At 37.3% G+C, this 16,703-nt stretch overlaps 1 protein-coding gene across 1 annotated transcript; it reads left to right on the top strand.

Annotated features, from left to right (window-relative positions):
- Positions 1-10,685: 10,685 nt before the first annotated feature.
- LOC117694012 (pescadillo homolog) lies at positions 10,686-12,808 on the top strand. The gene has a single exon (XM_034484736.2). It carries the CDS (start codon positions 10,739-10,741, stop codon positions 12,503-12,505), a length of 1,767 nt encoding a protein of 588 aa, XP_034340627.1. The 5' UTR covers positions 10,686-10,738; the 3' UTR covers positions 12,506-12,808.
- Positions 12,809-16,703: the final 3,895 nt, after the last annotated feature.

A 16,703-nucleotide genomic window follows, 5' to 3' on the forward strand; every position in this document is an offset into this window, starting at 1 on the left:
TTATACTTAAACTTTTCTCCTATTGCTTCCACTTTTCTGTGAAAGTTTTCTATTATGGTTTGAGTAGTATTGGAGGTCATGAACTCATGTATTTGAATTTTTGACTCACAGGGCATGGCACTATTAAGAGGTGTGGCCTTGTTGGAGGAGATGTGGCATTTATGGAGAGAGTGTGTCACTGTGGTGGTGGGCTTTGGTATTTCCTCCTGGCTTCCTGTAGAAGGCAGTTCCCTTCTGCTGTCTTCAGATCAAGATCTAGAGAACTTTATGTCATCCAGCACCATGTCTCTCTGCTCTCTTCCATGCTTCCCATCATGACAATAGAGTAATAAACCTCTGAAATGTAAGCTAGCCTCAATTAAATATTTTCCTTTAAAAGAGTTGCCTTGGTCATGATATCTCTTCACAGCAATAAAATTCTAACTAAAACAATTTCCTAGATACAAATGTGTGTTAATAACATGTTATCACTTAAAAACATTCAACTGAGGAGGTTGGAATAATTTTCAATGGAATGGAGTATACCATTCTTGCTGAAAATACATACTTAGTTTCCAGAACCCTATTAGATGACACAGAACTGGCCTTAACTCCAGCTTAAAGGCACCTATTGCCTCTGGCTTCAGTGGACAACTGTACTTACATGTATATATCCTGACATACACATAAAATAAGAATTTTAAAAAATAAATTACATAATATTTACTCAATACCTAATGCTAATTTAATTTTTCAAAACTCCTTTCCTATTCTTTATGATTCTTCTCCATATAATAAATCATCAACATTTTTTGTATTTGTTTTTAGTTTTAACTGTAGCATAGCATAAACAGACTAAAGGTACCTGCTGTTTTTTCAAGGATTGTATTATATATTTTTAATCAATACAAAATAATTGCACATACTTACATGATATTGTATGAGATTTTGATATAGACACATATATGTATAATAGTTCTAATTTTATTTTATTACTCTGATATAACACTGTAATCAAAAGCTATGTAGGGAGGAATGGCTATATTTGGTTTACATATTCAGAACAGAGTCCATCATTGATGGACCTATGGGCAGGAGGAAATTGGAGCAGAAACCACTGTAGATGAATGACGCCTGCTGGTTTGATTTCCGGTTAACTCCCTGGCTCATACTTCACTAGTTTTCCTGTTCAATTTAAGATTAACTGCCCAGGAAATGGAACTTCCCACAGTGGGCTCTCATATAGGCCCTCGTAGTATGTCAATTATCAATTGATACTGTCCCCAACAGTCATGCTCATAGGCCATCCTGATAAAATAGTTAACCACAATTTGTAGATGAACTTTAATTTGGCAGTATGGCTGCTCCAGCAAGAGATCAAATCCAAAAATATAATCTTGTTGGAATACAGACCTATAATCCTTCTGGCTGGAATACTTATATATCCCTAATACACACCTTTCATCCCTGTGACAGAAATATGGATACATCTTTACTAGATGTATTTAAACCCAAATAGTGACATCTAATTAAGTGGCAGACAAAAAATGACTAATCAGAAAGATTGTACTGAGTGAGCAGAGATAGGATATGCCCAACTCTCATTGGAACAGACAGGAAAGAGGTTACTTAAACAACAGTGAAGAAGAGAGAATTCAATTCAGTTGTGCTCAGTACAGTACAGTTCAGAGAAGTTCAGTACAGTGTAATTCATGAAGTTCAGAGGTAGACTTTACAAGCAGAGATTGGATCATAAGCCTAGTGTGGTGGTTTTAATGGGTTTGTTTTCTATAGATTCATGTGTTTGAATGCTTGACCCACAAGGAATGGGCTAGGTATGAGGAAGTGTGACACTGTTGAAGTAAGTGTGACCTTGTTGGAGGGAGGGAGTCACAGTGCTCAGACTCCACCTAGTGTGGAACTAGAGCCTCCTTCTGGCTGCCTGCAAAAGACAGTTAGCTATTGCTGCCTGAAGAGCAAGAGGTAGAACTACAGCTTTATGTCTCTCTACACTCGGCTGTGCTTCTCTCCATGATGATAATAGACTAAACCTCTAAACTGGAAGCCAGCCCCAATATTTATTTATTTATTTATTTATTTATTTATTTATTTATTTATTTATTTTTAGTAATAGTTACCTTAGTCATGTTGTCCATTCACAGTAATGATAACCTAAGTAAGACACCAAGAGTAGATGAATTGAATCATTCAGTTTGGACAGGAGTTTGAGCCAGAATAGCTGAGTTGAACCAGCCATCCAGAGCAAAGAAAGAGCTAGAAAGAATGAGTATATTCAATGTAAGTCTTGGAGGCTGAAACATTCTAGGCATAGATTAGTAGACCAAAGCAGGAAGCTGAAGCCTTCAAGATCCAGGCTAGCAGATGATTAGGTTGTATCGAGGGTAGAACCTTCTAGATTTAATAGGCCTTTGGATAGTTAGATAGAAATGGTCTGGATTCAGCCCAAGCCATGTATTTATAAAGCTTGGATATGTCTCTCATATTATCATTTCACCTGGGTAAATAAAAGCCACAATTACATTCATACCGACTAATGCTTTGCCATGTAATTCTACACTGTGTCAAATTGAATTTCAATGGTAACTAAAAACAAATATGTTATGATTAAATTAATATATATTATATACTATACTTATGTAAACATATTAATTAGCTCTAATATCTAAATTTTCTTGTTATTGAATATTTTAAATTTTTTATTAGATATTTTGAAATGTGTAGTTAAATATTCTTTCACAACATAAACACTACCATGTAAAAGTATGTTACTCATAATCTTACCTAATTTTGTAGCCATTGACCAGCCTGTACTTACCTTCCCTCCACCTACTATTCTAAGCCTTTGAAACTAAAATTCTCCTCTGATTCTAGGAGATTGATTTTTGTTTTCTATATAAGACTGAGAACACAATTATTTTATTTTATTTCAGATAGATTTTATTTAACAAACTATGAAGTTCATCAATGCTGTTAATGGTTACATTCATCCTTTGCTATATCTTAGTAGACTTTTTATATGTAAGACCCACAAAGTATTTGTATAGCATCTCTTAATTTTTTTGAAATTCGAGGAAAATTTTATTCCAATTAAAAAAAAAAACAATAGGGTTGACAATCTATAAATCTTAGCAGCTGTCAAAAGGGAAATGGAAATAGAGAATAGAGAAAGGCATGCCTTTTGTAATGAAAGTTGGCAAGCAGCCAGATGGCAACAGAAAGTGCTTCAGAGGAAATGTAAAACAGCCTAGAGTACCAGTTAAAGCAGACTTTACTTTCACTAGTATCTGAGAAAAACTGAATATAGATAAAGGAAAAGTTAGAATTTTGTGCCCTTAGAAATGCAAGCAGGCTTCATGGCAGAGGTGCACAGTACTGCCTGAGGGGAAGAACTCCAAACATCTGTTCTGACAGGAAGATTCTGGGATTGAAAAAGTTATTATCTCATTAATAGATCTTCATTTCTTACATCTCAGTATTGGATAACTTGTGATATCAGGTCTTCAACCAGTGCTAGAAGTTGAACTTAGAACAAAAGGTTAAATGTGTTTACTTTTTGATAATTTAAATCACAAAGAATTGCAAACATATTTACATTTCTATAGTTAACAGAGAAATAGGAGGTGGAATCCAAAACTGGAATAGCCTGATACCAATGTAGTATTTCCCCTCAGTGAAATCTCTGAAAGTCATTTGGGAACCAGGCCCAGTTCCCCAATACTTTTGACATTTCTGCCCTCCAGCCAGAAAAATATTACCTGTTTATCCAATCATAAGTTAATAGACAATACAATCTTAAGTATTGTTAATACTGTTGTAATAAACATAAAATTGCTGATATGCCTTTTTTTTGAATGGACATATTTTATAATGTAGTATTATTGCTGAACCAAGTGGTATTTTTATTTTTACTGTTTTTTTGTTGTTATTTGTGTTGGGAGCCATAGTGAGCATGTCAGTATCCGCCATTCCAAGATGGCGTGGACATCGTGTCCTTTCCACTAGTAAACAATTAACTGCGCAGGTGCAAAGGCAGAAAGCGCGCCAAAGTCACTGGCCAATCCCGAGGCATAATATTGGGTGATGAGTGAACAGCCAATCAGAAGTGAATACGTCACTCTAGGGTGTATTTAAGCTGTCCCTCTTCCTGTCTTTGGCCCTTCTGCGCCTTTCCACTTCTGCTGTTGCAAGTAAAGCCTCGCTGTGGTGATACCCGAATTCCGTCTCTCGCGTCTCTCTTCCACGGGGGAAAGGGGACGTGGGAGGCGCACGGAACAACTGGAGCCGAAACCCGAGAGTTTCAAGGCGATGCGGAGGCCACCAAGTTTTTTTTGGGGGGGGGTTAAAAGACTACAGGACGAAGTACACCTCTGGAAAATATGCCTGGGGTGGAAGCATTTGTGGCAAGCGGATTTAAACTCACCGCTGCCGCTCCACTAGCTAGCCTCTTGCTTGCATTGCATTTGTTTTTAACTTATTTGTGTTGTGAGAAAGAGGGCCACTCTATCATACCAGAACCAGGGCGTGTTAGCCGGCATCAGGCTAAGGAGCCTGGAAAGGAGAAACAGGCAAAAAGGCCTGGACAACAGAGGCAGGCCAAAGAGCCTGGTCATAGGAAAGAGTACTCAAAAGGAATAAGGGCTACTGCAGAGCTCATTAAGCTTATGGACCCTTCACCAGCGGGTGGAGAGAGAGTGGAGGACAAAAGGATCCTCGTTTATGACAGAATCTTTGGGGAACCGTCTGCGCTCTGCAGCCTGCAGCGGCTTGCAGCCCGGCAGAGCGAGAGCAAGAGAGCGTGGCGCAAAACACAGGCAGAGGAGGGAGACAGTCTGCTCTGGGAAACGGCATACCACCAGCAGACACACGGGGAGTGCCCCGCGAGCTTAGAGCAAACAATGCCAGTGATAGAACAGATGATCTTTGAAAATGCCACAGCTGAATGCCGTACAGCCATTGTCCCTCGTAAGAACAAGAGGCTACAAGATTGGCTGAGGGCCTGCTGTGGCCCGGGGTGGGAAGCTGTTTGTGCTTATTCCACAGCTGAAAACAATTCAATTTGGGTCCCTACGCGGCTGGTGCAGATTGTGAAGAATGAAGCTAGGTTGCAAGATTACGGCCCTGATTCTCCTGATACTGATGTTCAAGTTGGGGATAAGTATACCACTATGGGCCATAGTTAGATCTTGGCCTGTTCCCTTGCCAGTACATTCAAATGCTGAAGCACTGCTTTGGTTTACAGCTATTGAGTGTTACTTGGTTGCCCGTCCTCAGGGCACACCGGCCAGCAGCCTGAGTTATAAAATGCTACAAGTTTTCCATTAAATTTTACACTTTGTTTTGTGGCAGCAAAACTTTACAGCATAAAGGTGATCTACTTGGTGTTGATGTTAGATAGAGAAAAGATACAACACGTGTCTTTTAATGTTTACAGTTTAAATTTAAGATTTAAAGTTAAAGATAAAGCCAAAATGCACAATTCAGCCTAGCCAAGCCTCAAAGGACAGGCCTAAGGGAGGTTAAGCGCATTTACATTTGAATTAAGACAATGCAGACTTAACTGCAGAAGCCCAGGTGCTAAGCATTCCCTTTTGTCCTGGGTCTTTACAACCTGGTCCTAGAAATGTGCTTACCAGAATTTGTCTCTTGTCTTCATTGTTTCTTGTGAGAAGAGAGATAAACCTAAAACCCAAAGACTTTACAACAGTCTGTGGGCTAAAAGTTATGATTATGCTGGAGGCATTAAAATTATGCCTACTTCCCTCCATGAGTATAACTGTACCTGCTGATAAAATATGGTTCAAATTGTTCTAATTCCTTTATATTCCAAGTTGTTAAAAATGAGATGCCTTAGATTCCTCTAATATATGTAACAATTATTAGAGAATAAGGTTGGCCCTCCATGAGTATAACTGTACCTGCTGATAAAATATGGTTCAAATTGTTCTAATTCCTTTATATTCCAAGTTGTTAAAAATGAGATGCCTTAGATTCCTCTAATATATGTAACAATTATTAGAGAATAAGGTTGGCTTTTATCCGATATTCTCATGGGACTAAAAAAGATTGGTTATTAAATTAATCCAAAATAAAGTTCAAATTTAAGATTTATACAGCCTAACTTGCCTACTCCAGCTGCCATTTCAGTAAATGCTTATATAAAAGATGTTTTATACCTTCCCTTTACATTTCTGGTAAAGGTGAGAGATTTACAGTTAGTAAATTTATTCATAATTTTTAAGAGCCCATGAAGCGATATTTGTTAAAAATAATTGTTTCAGAAAATGGTTAATTGTTTTACATTTTATATATATAAATATGGTTGTTGCTTTAATACAAAAAATTAAGAGGTTAAATCTTTTGGTGTGTATTATTCATTGTGTGATACTTTATTAGTGGATTTCTCTAAAGAAGTTTTTTCTGCAAGCCATTGCTCCAATATAACTAGCTTTAAAATTTTTTAGAGTACTTGTTACTCCAAAAAAGGATTCAAAGACAGTGTCTTTCAATATTTGAGACCTCAGTTATATCCTAATCAGATGGGGCTAGAGAGATGGCTCAGCCGTTAAAGGCTAGATTTACAATTTAAAATATAAAAGCTGAACTCCCAGCAACCACATGGTGGCTCACAACCATTTCTGGTGGGGATCTAACGCCATCTTCTGACTTGTGAGTGTACATGCAAAAGGAAAATGGTTTACTTTTAATCTTGATTTGCTCTTAGTGATTTTTAAAAGTTGTTAAGAGATATTATTTGGCTAAAACCTCATCTTAAGCTTACCATAGGAGGATTTAAACCTCTGTTTGATGTTTTCAAAGGGCTAAAAGTCCTAAATTAAATCATATGTGTATTTTCTTGAGTTTACCCTGCCTCAACACAATTAATTATGTGTTATAGCCACTGTTTAGAATGTTAAAAAAGGGTGTATCTGCCTTTGTCTTGTTGAATGGTGTGTTTCATGAAGTGCAGAATGTTTCAGCTACATGATCTAATATCTCTAGCCATTTGAATAACATTAAAATTAATAAGGTGTTTAAGAATGCATCTGCACAACCGATGTCGGTGTGTGTGGACCCTCCATTTTTCTTTATGTTATCCAACTTTCAGAATAATTCCGATATCTTGGATTGTTAGAATGTTACATGCCTTTTGGCACAATGCTGGAATGGATCACTAGACCTAGCTATGGTTAATCAAGTACAGCAGCCACTGTTGTTAATCAAATCTCAGAAAAGACTTCTGAGGCTTTGACCATTTTACAGAAAGTGGATGCATATAAGGCATCCTGTTGGTCAATTAGAGAGTTGATTTGCTCCAAGCCCATGTGGAGCAGCTCACGGATGTGGTTCAAATAAGCTGCATGTCAGCAACCCCACATCCAGGTATTACACCTCTGAGATTTGTGAATGATACATTTATTCAAAGCCGTAAACTTTCTGCTTATTTAAAAGGGAAGTGGACTGGGAAGTCAGACCAGGTGCAACAGCAATTGCAGATCCGGATTTCAAGCCTTGATGAAGCACAGATGGACCCTGTTTCCCTTGGCGATTTTACTTCTTGAATTTCTTCTGCCTTTTTCTTTCTTTCTTAAATGGTGGGGATAGGCCTGTTTGGCACAGCACTATGTTGTGGATTAGTGTTCATGATGGTTGGTCTGTAAGCTCAGAGCCCAACAAAAACATGACAAGGTCACTAGCGCCCAAGCACTCGCAGCCTTGAGCAAGGATCTCCCCCTGAAATTTGACTATCTAGGCTAAGAAAGTAGCCGATGACTGAGACCCTCAGTCGATGCACCCCAAGGGTTCAGCCCATTGCACTGGGTCAATGAGAAGTCTAAGTCTAGCCAGCCCTTGCCTAAATAGCTGTGGTACCTGAATAGTAGGTTGACAACCCTTGCACTCCTGGGAGCTATACTCCATTGCACAGGGATGGGTGTCAATTCCTCTTTACATCCCCTTAGCCCTTGCACCCAGAGGACTTGTTTCCATTGCACCTGGTAGGGTAAGGGAGAATCTTCGGGCTGTAAGCTTTTGATCGCTTATTCCCCCAAGATGGAGTTTGCTTGATTGGGCTTGAGTTCGAATCTTCATTGGTGCTACACTTAATAGGCAAAAGGCTGTTTCATATTAATAATTTAAACAGGGAGAGATGTTGGGAGCCACAGTGAGCATGTCAGTATCCGCCATTCCAAGATGGCGCAGACATCGTGTCCTTTCTACTAGTAAACAATTAACTGCGCAGGTGCAAAGGCAGAAAGCGCGCCAAAGTCACTGGCCAATCCCGAGGCTTAATATTGGGTGATGAGTGAACAGCCAATAAGAAGTGAATACATCACTCTAGGGTGTATTTAAGCTGTGCCTCTTCCTGTCTTTGGCTCTTCCGCGCCTTTCCACTTCTGCTGTTGCAAGTAAAGCCTCACTGTGGTGATACCCGAATTCTGTCTCTCATGTCTCTCTTCTACGGGTGAAAGGGGACACGGGAGGCGCGCAGAACAATTTGTTTTGTTGTTGTTTGTTTGAAGATTCTCTGTGCTATTTCCCAAAATAGTTTTACTAATTTATATCTTCTCAACAGTATAAATAACACTTGTTCATCTCATTCAATATAAACCATTGAGATTATGATTACAGGTAATTCAGTTTTTGTTTGTATGTTTGTTTTTGTTTTCTTTTTAAATATATTCTATCTGGAAAATATCATTCTTATATTTTAACCAATTGTATTAGAATAACTTAGAGACATGTTAAACAAAAAGAACTTGTAGTACTAGCATTATAGAAGTACTGAATAAGCAGGGCGGTGGTGGTGCATGCCTTTAATCCCAGCACTTGGGAGGCAGAGGCAGGCAGATTTCTGAGTTCGAGGCCAGCCTGGACTACAGAGTGAGTTCCAGGACAGCCAGGGCTACACAGAGAAACCCTGTCTCGAAAAATAAAAAACAAAACAAAAAAAGAGTACTGAATAAGAAATTATAAGAAATTTATATTTTGCAAGCTCTTCAGAACCTTAATTCCTTCGTAAAAATGGAAGTATTGTTTCACTGATTATACTTTAATATTCAAATTATACTGTTATTTAATATATTTTGTTAGCAAGTTTATATTGTTAATTGTTCCATTTATGACATTTAGATAAATTATTATTGATTTGCTATAACACTTTTTAAGTCATTGAACAAATATAGATTGTATGATGATGTTGACATAAAACACACAGCTTTCGATGCAAAGGCAATAGCAGTACATTCTGGAGGCAATTTGAGCAATCATGGCACAGCAATATAGATTAAGTTGCTCCAAATTCCGTGTTTCAACATGGAAGCAGTATTATGACCGTATTATGACACTATTATGATGGTATTAAAAGTTTTCATGGTATTTATGGAAATAAATCAAGGCAATTTGAAAATATGAGAACAGAGAGAACGTTATAGCAAGATAGAAGAATCTCTCCTATAGGCCTCATATAATACGTAATGATGTTCTTAGCTTCAGGGTTATGGAAACTATCAGTCTACTAAGTTAAGAAATTCTAAAGGGAACTTTATCTATGTAGTCACAGGGTGGCAGGCCCAATACAAATGTACATAAGGAATGGCTATTCTTGGGACAAAAGATAAGCCTAAATAAGATAATTAGCCTTTGGATCTAGAACACTGAATTCTCTCCAAATCACTGTAGTATTTACAGAATTTTCAATCCTTTCTTTCCCGAAATTTTCATTGACAGTGACTACATGACAAAGAAAACAGAAGGTTGATTATGGTGGATTGAGTTAGATACCCTTATGAAGTCTCAGTCATTTGAATACGTGATCCCCAGTTTTTGGCTGTTTAAGAAAAATGAGAACTAGTGCCCTAATGGAGGAGATGTTGCTCATGAAATATTTTCAGGTTTTGCAAGCCTTCCTCTTTCCTTACTGTGTACCATCTCTGCTTCCTGTTTGTAGATTGGGATGTAAATTATCAATTGAGGCTACAGCATCGTACCTGCCTGCCTCCTGCCATTCTTTCTGCTATGATGGTCATGGACTTCTATTCCACTGGAACTATAAGCAGTTACTATTAAATTCTTACTTCTGTATATTGCCATGGTCACGGTGTTTTATTACAACAGTAGAAAAGCAACTAAGACATTAATCATGTTGTATTGTTTCTATTTGACTATACATGGAGGATACTGGAGATGAAATACAGATCCTTGATCTCAGGAATCAAAATACTCTATCAGTGAACGATACTACAATCTTCACACATATATTCTAAGTAAGGTGTATTATTTGCTTATGAAATTACTGTTATAAAATATTTGAAAGAAGCACATGAAGAGATGAATGATCTATATGGGATCATGGTTTATAAGCATGGTACATAGATAGCATTTGGATAGTCTAGAACACTGACCTATGTCTACCATACAGATTCCAAGCATTTTAATTCTGCTGAGAACAATGATACTATGTTGAGACAAATTATTCCCTTTGGGGAACATTTTATTCTCATTGCCAAAGAATGTTCACTTTTTATAACAAACATTTTATAATGCAAAATGATGACTAAGTTGTATTCTCAATATCTATATATTAAAATCTTACCCTTACTACCTCAATATAAGGTTAAATATATAGTTAAGGTTTTAAGCAGGAAACTAATTTTAAATATAACAATTGAAATCATCTCCAGGCGGGAGGAAGTAGCTGTGCCGCTCCGCGTTGCCTAAAAGAGTTTCTCAACGTGGAGCTATGGGAGGTCTGGAGAAGAAGAAGTATGAACGAGGCTCTGCCACCAATTATATCACACGAAACAAAGCCCGGAAGAAGCTACAGCTGAGCCTGCCTGATTTCAGGCGGCTGTGCATCCTGAAAGGTATTTATCCTCATGAACCCAAGCATAAGAAGAAAGTTAACAAGGGTTCCACAGCAGCTCGAACATTTTACCTTATCAAAGATATTAAATTCCTCCTCCATGAACCCATTGTCAACAAATTCCGAGAGTACAAGGTGTTTGTTCGGAAGCTCCGCAAAGCCTATGGGAAGAGCAAATGGAATTCTGTAGAGCGCCTGAAGGACAATAAACCCAGCTACAAACTTGACCACATTGTCAAGGAGCGGTACCCCACATTTATCGATGCTTTGCGGGACCTCGATGATGCCCTATCAATGTGCTTCCTCTTCTCCACCTTCCCCCGGACGGGCAAGTGCCATGTGCAGACCATTCAGCTGTGCCGCCGGCTCACTGTGGAGTTTCTACACTATGTCATCGCTGCCCGAGCCCTACGCAAGGTCTTCCTGTCCATTAAAGGCATTTACTATCAGGCTGAAGTGCTGGGTCAGCCCATTGTATGGATTGCACCCTATGCTTTCTCCCATGATCATCCAACAGATGTGGACTACAGGGTCATGGCCACCTTCACTGAGTTCTATACCACACTCCTGGGCTTCGTCAACTTCCGCCTCTACCAGTCACTCAACCTTCACTACCCGCCCAAGCTTGAAGGTCAAGCCCAAGCAGAGACAAAGGTCAGCGAGGACACATATGCATTGGACTCTGAGAGCTCTATGGAGAAACTGGCTGCTCTCAGTGCCAGCCTGGCTCGAGTGGTGGTGCCAGCTATAGAGGAGGCTGAGGCCGATGAGTTTCCTACTGATGGGGAGGTGACAGCACAGGAGGAAGGTCGAAGGAAAGAGCTGGAGGCACAGGAAAAGCACAAGAAACTCTTTGAAGGCCTGAAGTTCTTCCTAAACCGCGAGGTGCCCCGAGAAGCATTGGCCTTCATTATCAGGAGTTTTGGTGGGGATGTATCCTGGGACAAGTCTTTGTGCATCGGAGCCACCTATGACGTCACAGACTCTTGCATCACCCACCAGATTGTTGACCTGCCAGGGCAACAGACCCCCATCATTGGCAGGTACTATGTACAGCCCCAGTGGGTGTTTGACTGTGTGAATGCCCGGCTCCTCCTCCCTGTGGCAGAGTACTTCCCTGGGGTACAGTTGCCCCCACATCTTTCGCCCTTTGTATCTGAGAAGGAAGGAGATTACATTCCTCCTGAGAAGCTGAAGCTCTTGGCTCTGCAGCGGGGAGAAGATCCAGGAAACTTGGAAGAGGAAGAGGAGAGCGAGGATGATGAAGACGATGACAACGAAGGTGACGGTGATGTTGCAGCGGAAAATGAGGATGAAGATGCAGAAGCTGAATCGGAGGAGGAGGAGGAGGAGGAAGCGCACCTGTCGGCCTTGGAGCAGCAAAGGCTGGAAGGAAAGAAACCCCAGGTTATGGCCGGCACTGTGAAGCTTGAAGACAAGCAGCGGCTGGCCCAGGAAGAAGAAAGTGAGGCCAAGCGCCTGGCCATCATGATGATGAAAAAGCGAGAGAAGTACCTTTACCAAAAGATCATGTTTGGCAAGCGGCGCAAAATCCGAGAGGCCAACAAGCTAGCAGAGAAGAGGAAAGCCCATGATGATGCCGTGAGGTCTGAGAAAAAGGCCAAGCGGACAAGGCCTGTATGAACTCGTCGTCCCTCACTGATATTTGGACTTGGCAGAAGGAAGCTAGTGAAGCACACATCCACACCAGCCAGCACTCTCATACTTTTGGTGGTGTGTGGCCAGCCCCGGCCCCCCGTATGGTTCATGCAGTGTCTGGGCAAAGAGGCCTCTACCCAATACAGTTCTTAACCCAGGAGTCCGTCTGACATCCTCATTTTCCTTGGCTTTCCACAGCCTCCTAATAGCTGTTCCCATCCTGTGCTTGGAATGTCATCATGGGGTAAGGGTGATGAGCTTTTGTGATTAAATGGTTGGATCTTTGCAGCCGAAAAAAAAAAAAAAAGAAATCATCTCCAATATGACTTTGTTTAGCTTATTAGAAATGGAAATCATTTCCTTGCAAGTTGTGTGCCAGCCCTAGTCCATGACTACTTTCCTTTTACATCAACTAATATAAGAGAAAGACACCAAGAGTGTATCAACAGAAGTTTAGATTGCAGATATCTAAGGAAAATATCTTCATGACATTCAAGGCAGAGTATTAGTATATTCTCATGTTGCTAGAATATTTCATAAATAAATTTTCATGAAATTACTTTATATGCTTTTAGTGTGCTGTAAGTGATATGTTCTTAATGCAGCAAAGCCAAACAACACTTTATCAAAGAGTATAGATAGTACCCACCCAAATGCCAGATATATCGTAAGTATAATTTAAATTTTATGCTTGCCTACTTGTTTGTTTATTTATATATTTAAGTTTTCTTTGAAACAAGACCACTTTATATAGCTATTCACTGCCTAGAATTAACAAGGAAGACTAAACTTGCCTCAAACTAATAAAGATGCATCTACTTCTGCCTTCCAAACATTGCAACCAGTGTTTTACACCATCATAAAAATTTTTATGGATATTCTTGCTCAATTTCTAATCTTTATTTCTGATTTCATGTGTTGGGCTATTTAGTGCAGATTCTCTTGGTTTTTGTTTGTTTTTTAAGTTTTTTAAGTTTGGGAAAGTAGAGCTTCAGGGAATCATTAAGAAAGCACACATATCCAAAAAAAGCATTCTTGGACTTTGGCCTATATTTCATTATATCTCCTTTCTGTTAGCATGTCTTCAGGTAAAGCTCTTTTCCTAGACAGTGGACTGCTAGCCACATGATTGACAGGTAAGCTGGATAAACTAATCCCAGGTCATTTTCCATCATTAAGAAAATCAGAAAAGGAACTCAATCAAGAATTTGAAGCAAAATCTATTAAGGAATAGTGCCTAATAGATTACTTTGTGGTTTGTTATATTGTTTAAGAATATAAATTTTAAGTCTCCATTTCTAGTAAGGCACAACTTTGTATTCATAATTTTTTGTGATTATTTTATCTAAAAACTTTTCAGAATTTATCTTCCACTTTTTTCTACAATTGTCTGTGTTAGAAAGGATATTTCCATTATATGCCATCAAACTGATGTTAATAGAATAAATTATAGGCATACATGACTAGAAAGAATTGCTATATGTGTAATTTTTGTATAAAAATCTAAATTTTGGAGTTTTTGATACAGTTCAGTAGAACAGTGCTCACTTAGAATTTGTGAGGCTTTTCTTCATCCTTCAAACTCCAGTACAATAAACAAATGCATTTAAAATATATAAAAGGTCAATTTTAATACTTAGTTATCATCAAGTTACCACTATAGTGTTATATTATATTATGTGTATATTAAGTGTTATATTATTCTTCCTTCTTCTATATTTTCCTCCAAATCTTTTTAGATACATAATTAACATAATAGAAAAAGAAGCTAATATTTGTTGAGTTTCAAGTATTCTTCATTTACTTAGTAAAACTGACAGAAAAACAGACACATGATAGGTAGATAGATAGATAGATAGATAGATAGATAAATAGATAGATAGATAGTTGTAAGATACATAAATAGGTATCTTCATTCAGGTAAGCCTAAGACATGATATATAGCCAAAGATGACATTAAACTTATGATTCTTCTGGTTTGAACCTCTAAATGCAGGGATTTCAGGCACAATCATGTCGAATTTATGTAGTGTTTGGTTAAAACAAAGGCAATCAACATGCAAGAGAAGCATTCAACCAGCTAAGCTACTACTACAGCTCAGTACTTACATCCTTGTCTAACACAACCTATACTCAGATAAGATGTCAAGTAATAAGATGTCAGGAATGAGGATTATAATATTTAAGTGTGACCCCTTACATTCATAAATCTGATAAACTGAACAGTGCTTTGTTCAGTTATTGTTATTTTCCTAAATTAGAAATAAGTGACTTCATAGTTACTATTTTATATTCTGAATTCTATAATTCATAAAGATGTAATACAAAAAATTTTAAAGCACAAGATATCAGAGAGATATTTAATAACTGCTATATTCTTTAGAAAAATAATAATGGCCTAGTAAAGGTTACATTAAGATGCATATTTTTGTGTTATATAATGTTTGTTTTTACATGTGCTTTTTCTTACAACACAGAGATTGTTATTTATTTTTAACATTAAAGGAAACTCTTGATGTTTGCCTATGCTTTGGAGAATAAACTTTAAGTATAATAATAAATTATTAAAAATATAAATAGTATATTCTGCTTGCATGAACTTTGAATTTTTAGTTACATTTATAGATAAGGAATACAGACAGAAATGCAAACACTGGAAAATGGGAGTTACACTACAAAGTTAAGTAGAGATTGCAAATTGGTTTAAAACTTACATCCATGTTAATAAAATCACCAGATTATTCCTCTAGGCATCTGCACTTTGTTCTTTACTTATGAGATTTATTTTCAGAAATATCAGTCATGAGGTTGGTGAAGATACTCTGTGTTTAAAGGCACTTTCCATCAACCATGAAAATTTGTGTTTTATTCCCGTTACTAACTTTTGCCAAATGTCTTTTCTCATACACACACACACACACACACACACACACACACAAATAAAATAGATAAGTGAATACATTTGATTATTTTTAAAAGAATCTCAGTCCCACTTAAATGTTATTCCTAAGGTTCTAAACTATGATATACTATTTTTTATGCATTGAATATCTAAGAATTCAGAAAATGATGTTCTGAAGACAGTGTTATAAAATAATATATTTCATATAATTAAAATTAAAAGACCTGTATTTCCTAGTATTCTAAAAAGAAATAGAATCAATGAGATATAATTATATATAGATCAAGCTAAGTTTCTTATTGTTTTATATATCCATTTGGAAAATAATTCTTCTGAGGAATGATTAAAATAACCATTGAGATTCCAAGAGTTGCCAACTAATCCAAAGTGAGCTGAGAATAATTCAACTTGAAGACAAAGGGCACAGAACAACAACAACAAAAAAGATATGTAACGAAAATGTATCTCTTTAAAGATAGAGAAAATGAGAGCTCTTACTGTCAGAGAAAAAGGAAAAACTATAGTAAGAACCATGTCATCTGTATATTATATTTTTGGAAGAATCATGAAATTCCTTATATTCTAGTAAATGTCTCAACACATGGGAAGATAAATGTCGAGTGTGGGGAATACAATATAATTAATAAAATCCCTTTAAATGATCATATGACCAATAAACTACTTCATAGGTACAACTAGAAATAATATTTTTATTGTTACCTCATTTCAATCAAGATGAAATATAAAATTAATCAGAACTTGTGTAGGAATTGTCCACTTGGGTCGTATATGCATGTTAATTTTTATTAACAAATTGAACTTCAAATAAGGACACTATCAAGGTTGCAGTTTTGTGTAATATGATAAATCTATTTTATACAAATCTGCAATGAAATGTACTGGCTCTTTAGAAAAGTTCCTCATATCACATTATTTAAATAATCAAGAATACTACAATACAAACTCAATATTTTAAACTTGGGAATCAAATAAAATTAATAGAAAACAAAGTTATATAAACAGATAAACTTAAACATGTATCAACAATATTCACATTTACAATTACAGGCTTTTTTGTAACTTATCATTGTTTATGTTTAGACATTCTTTCATATCTGCAGTATATTTTTTGTCTTTAGTCAATATCTCAGCTAATTGCAAATATTTATTAGTAGAATAAAACAAAACTTTTAGGTCCATAGTTTTTAGGCCTTTGTCCTGGTTGGCTTTTGTTTTTGATGTCAGAATGAGATTTTGGTCATCTCAGTAGCCAGTTAATCT

This window comes from Arvicanthis niloticus, chromosome X, assembly GCF_011762505.2.
Source record: "Arvicanthis niloticus isolate mArvNil1 chromosome X, mArvNil1.pat.X, whole genome shotgun sequence".
NCBI lineage: Eukaryota > Metazoa > Chordata > Mammalia > Rodentia > Muridae > Arvicanthis > Arvicanthis niloticus.

Excerpts from the sequence above, each read along its gene's own strand:
- LOC117694012 (XM_034484736.2), top strand. The coding sequence starts at position 10,739 with ATGGGAGGTCTGGAGAAGAAGAAGTATGAACGAGGCTCTGCCACCAAT.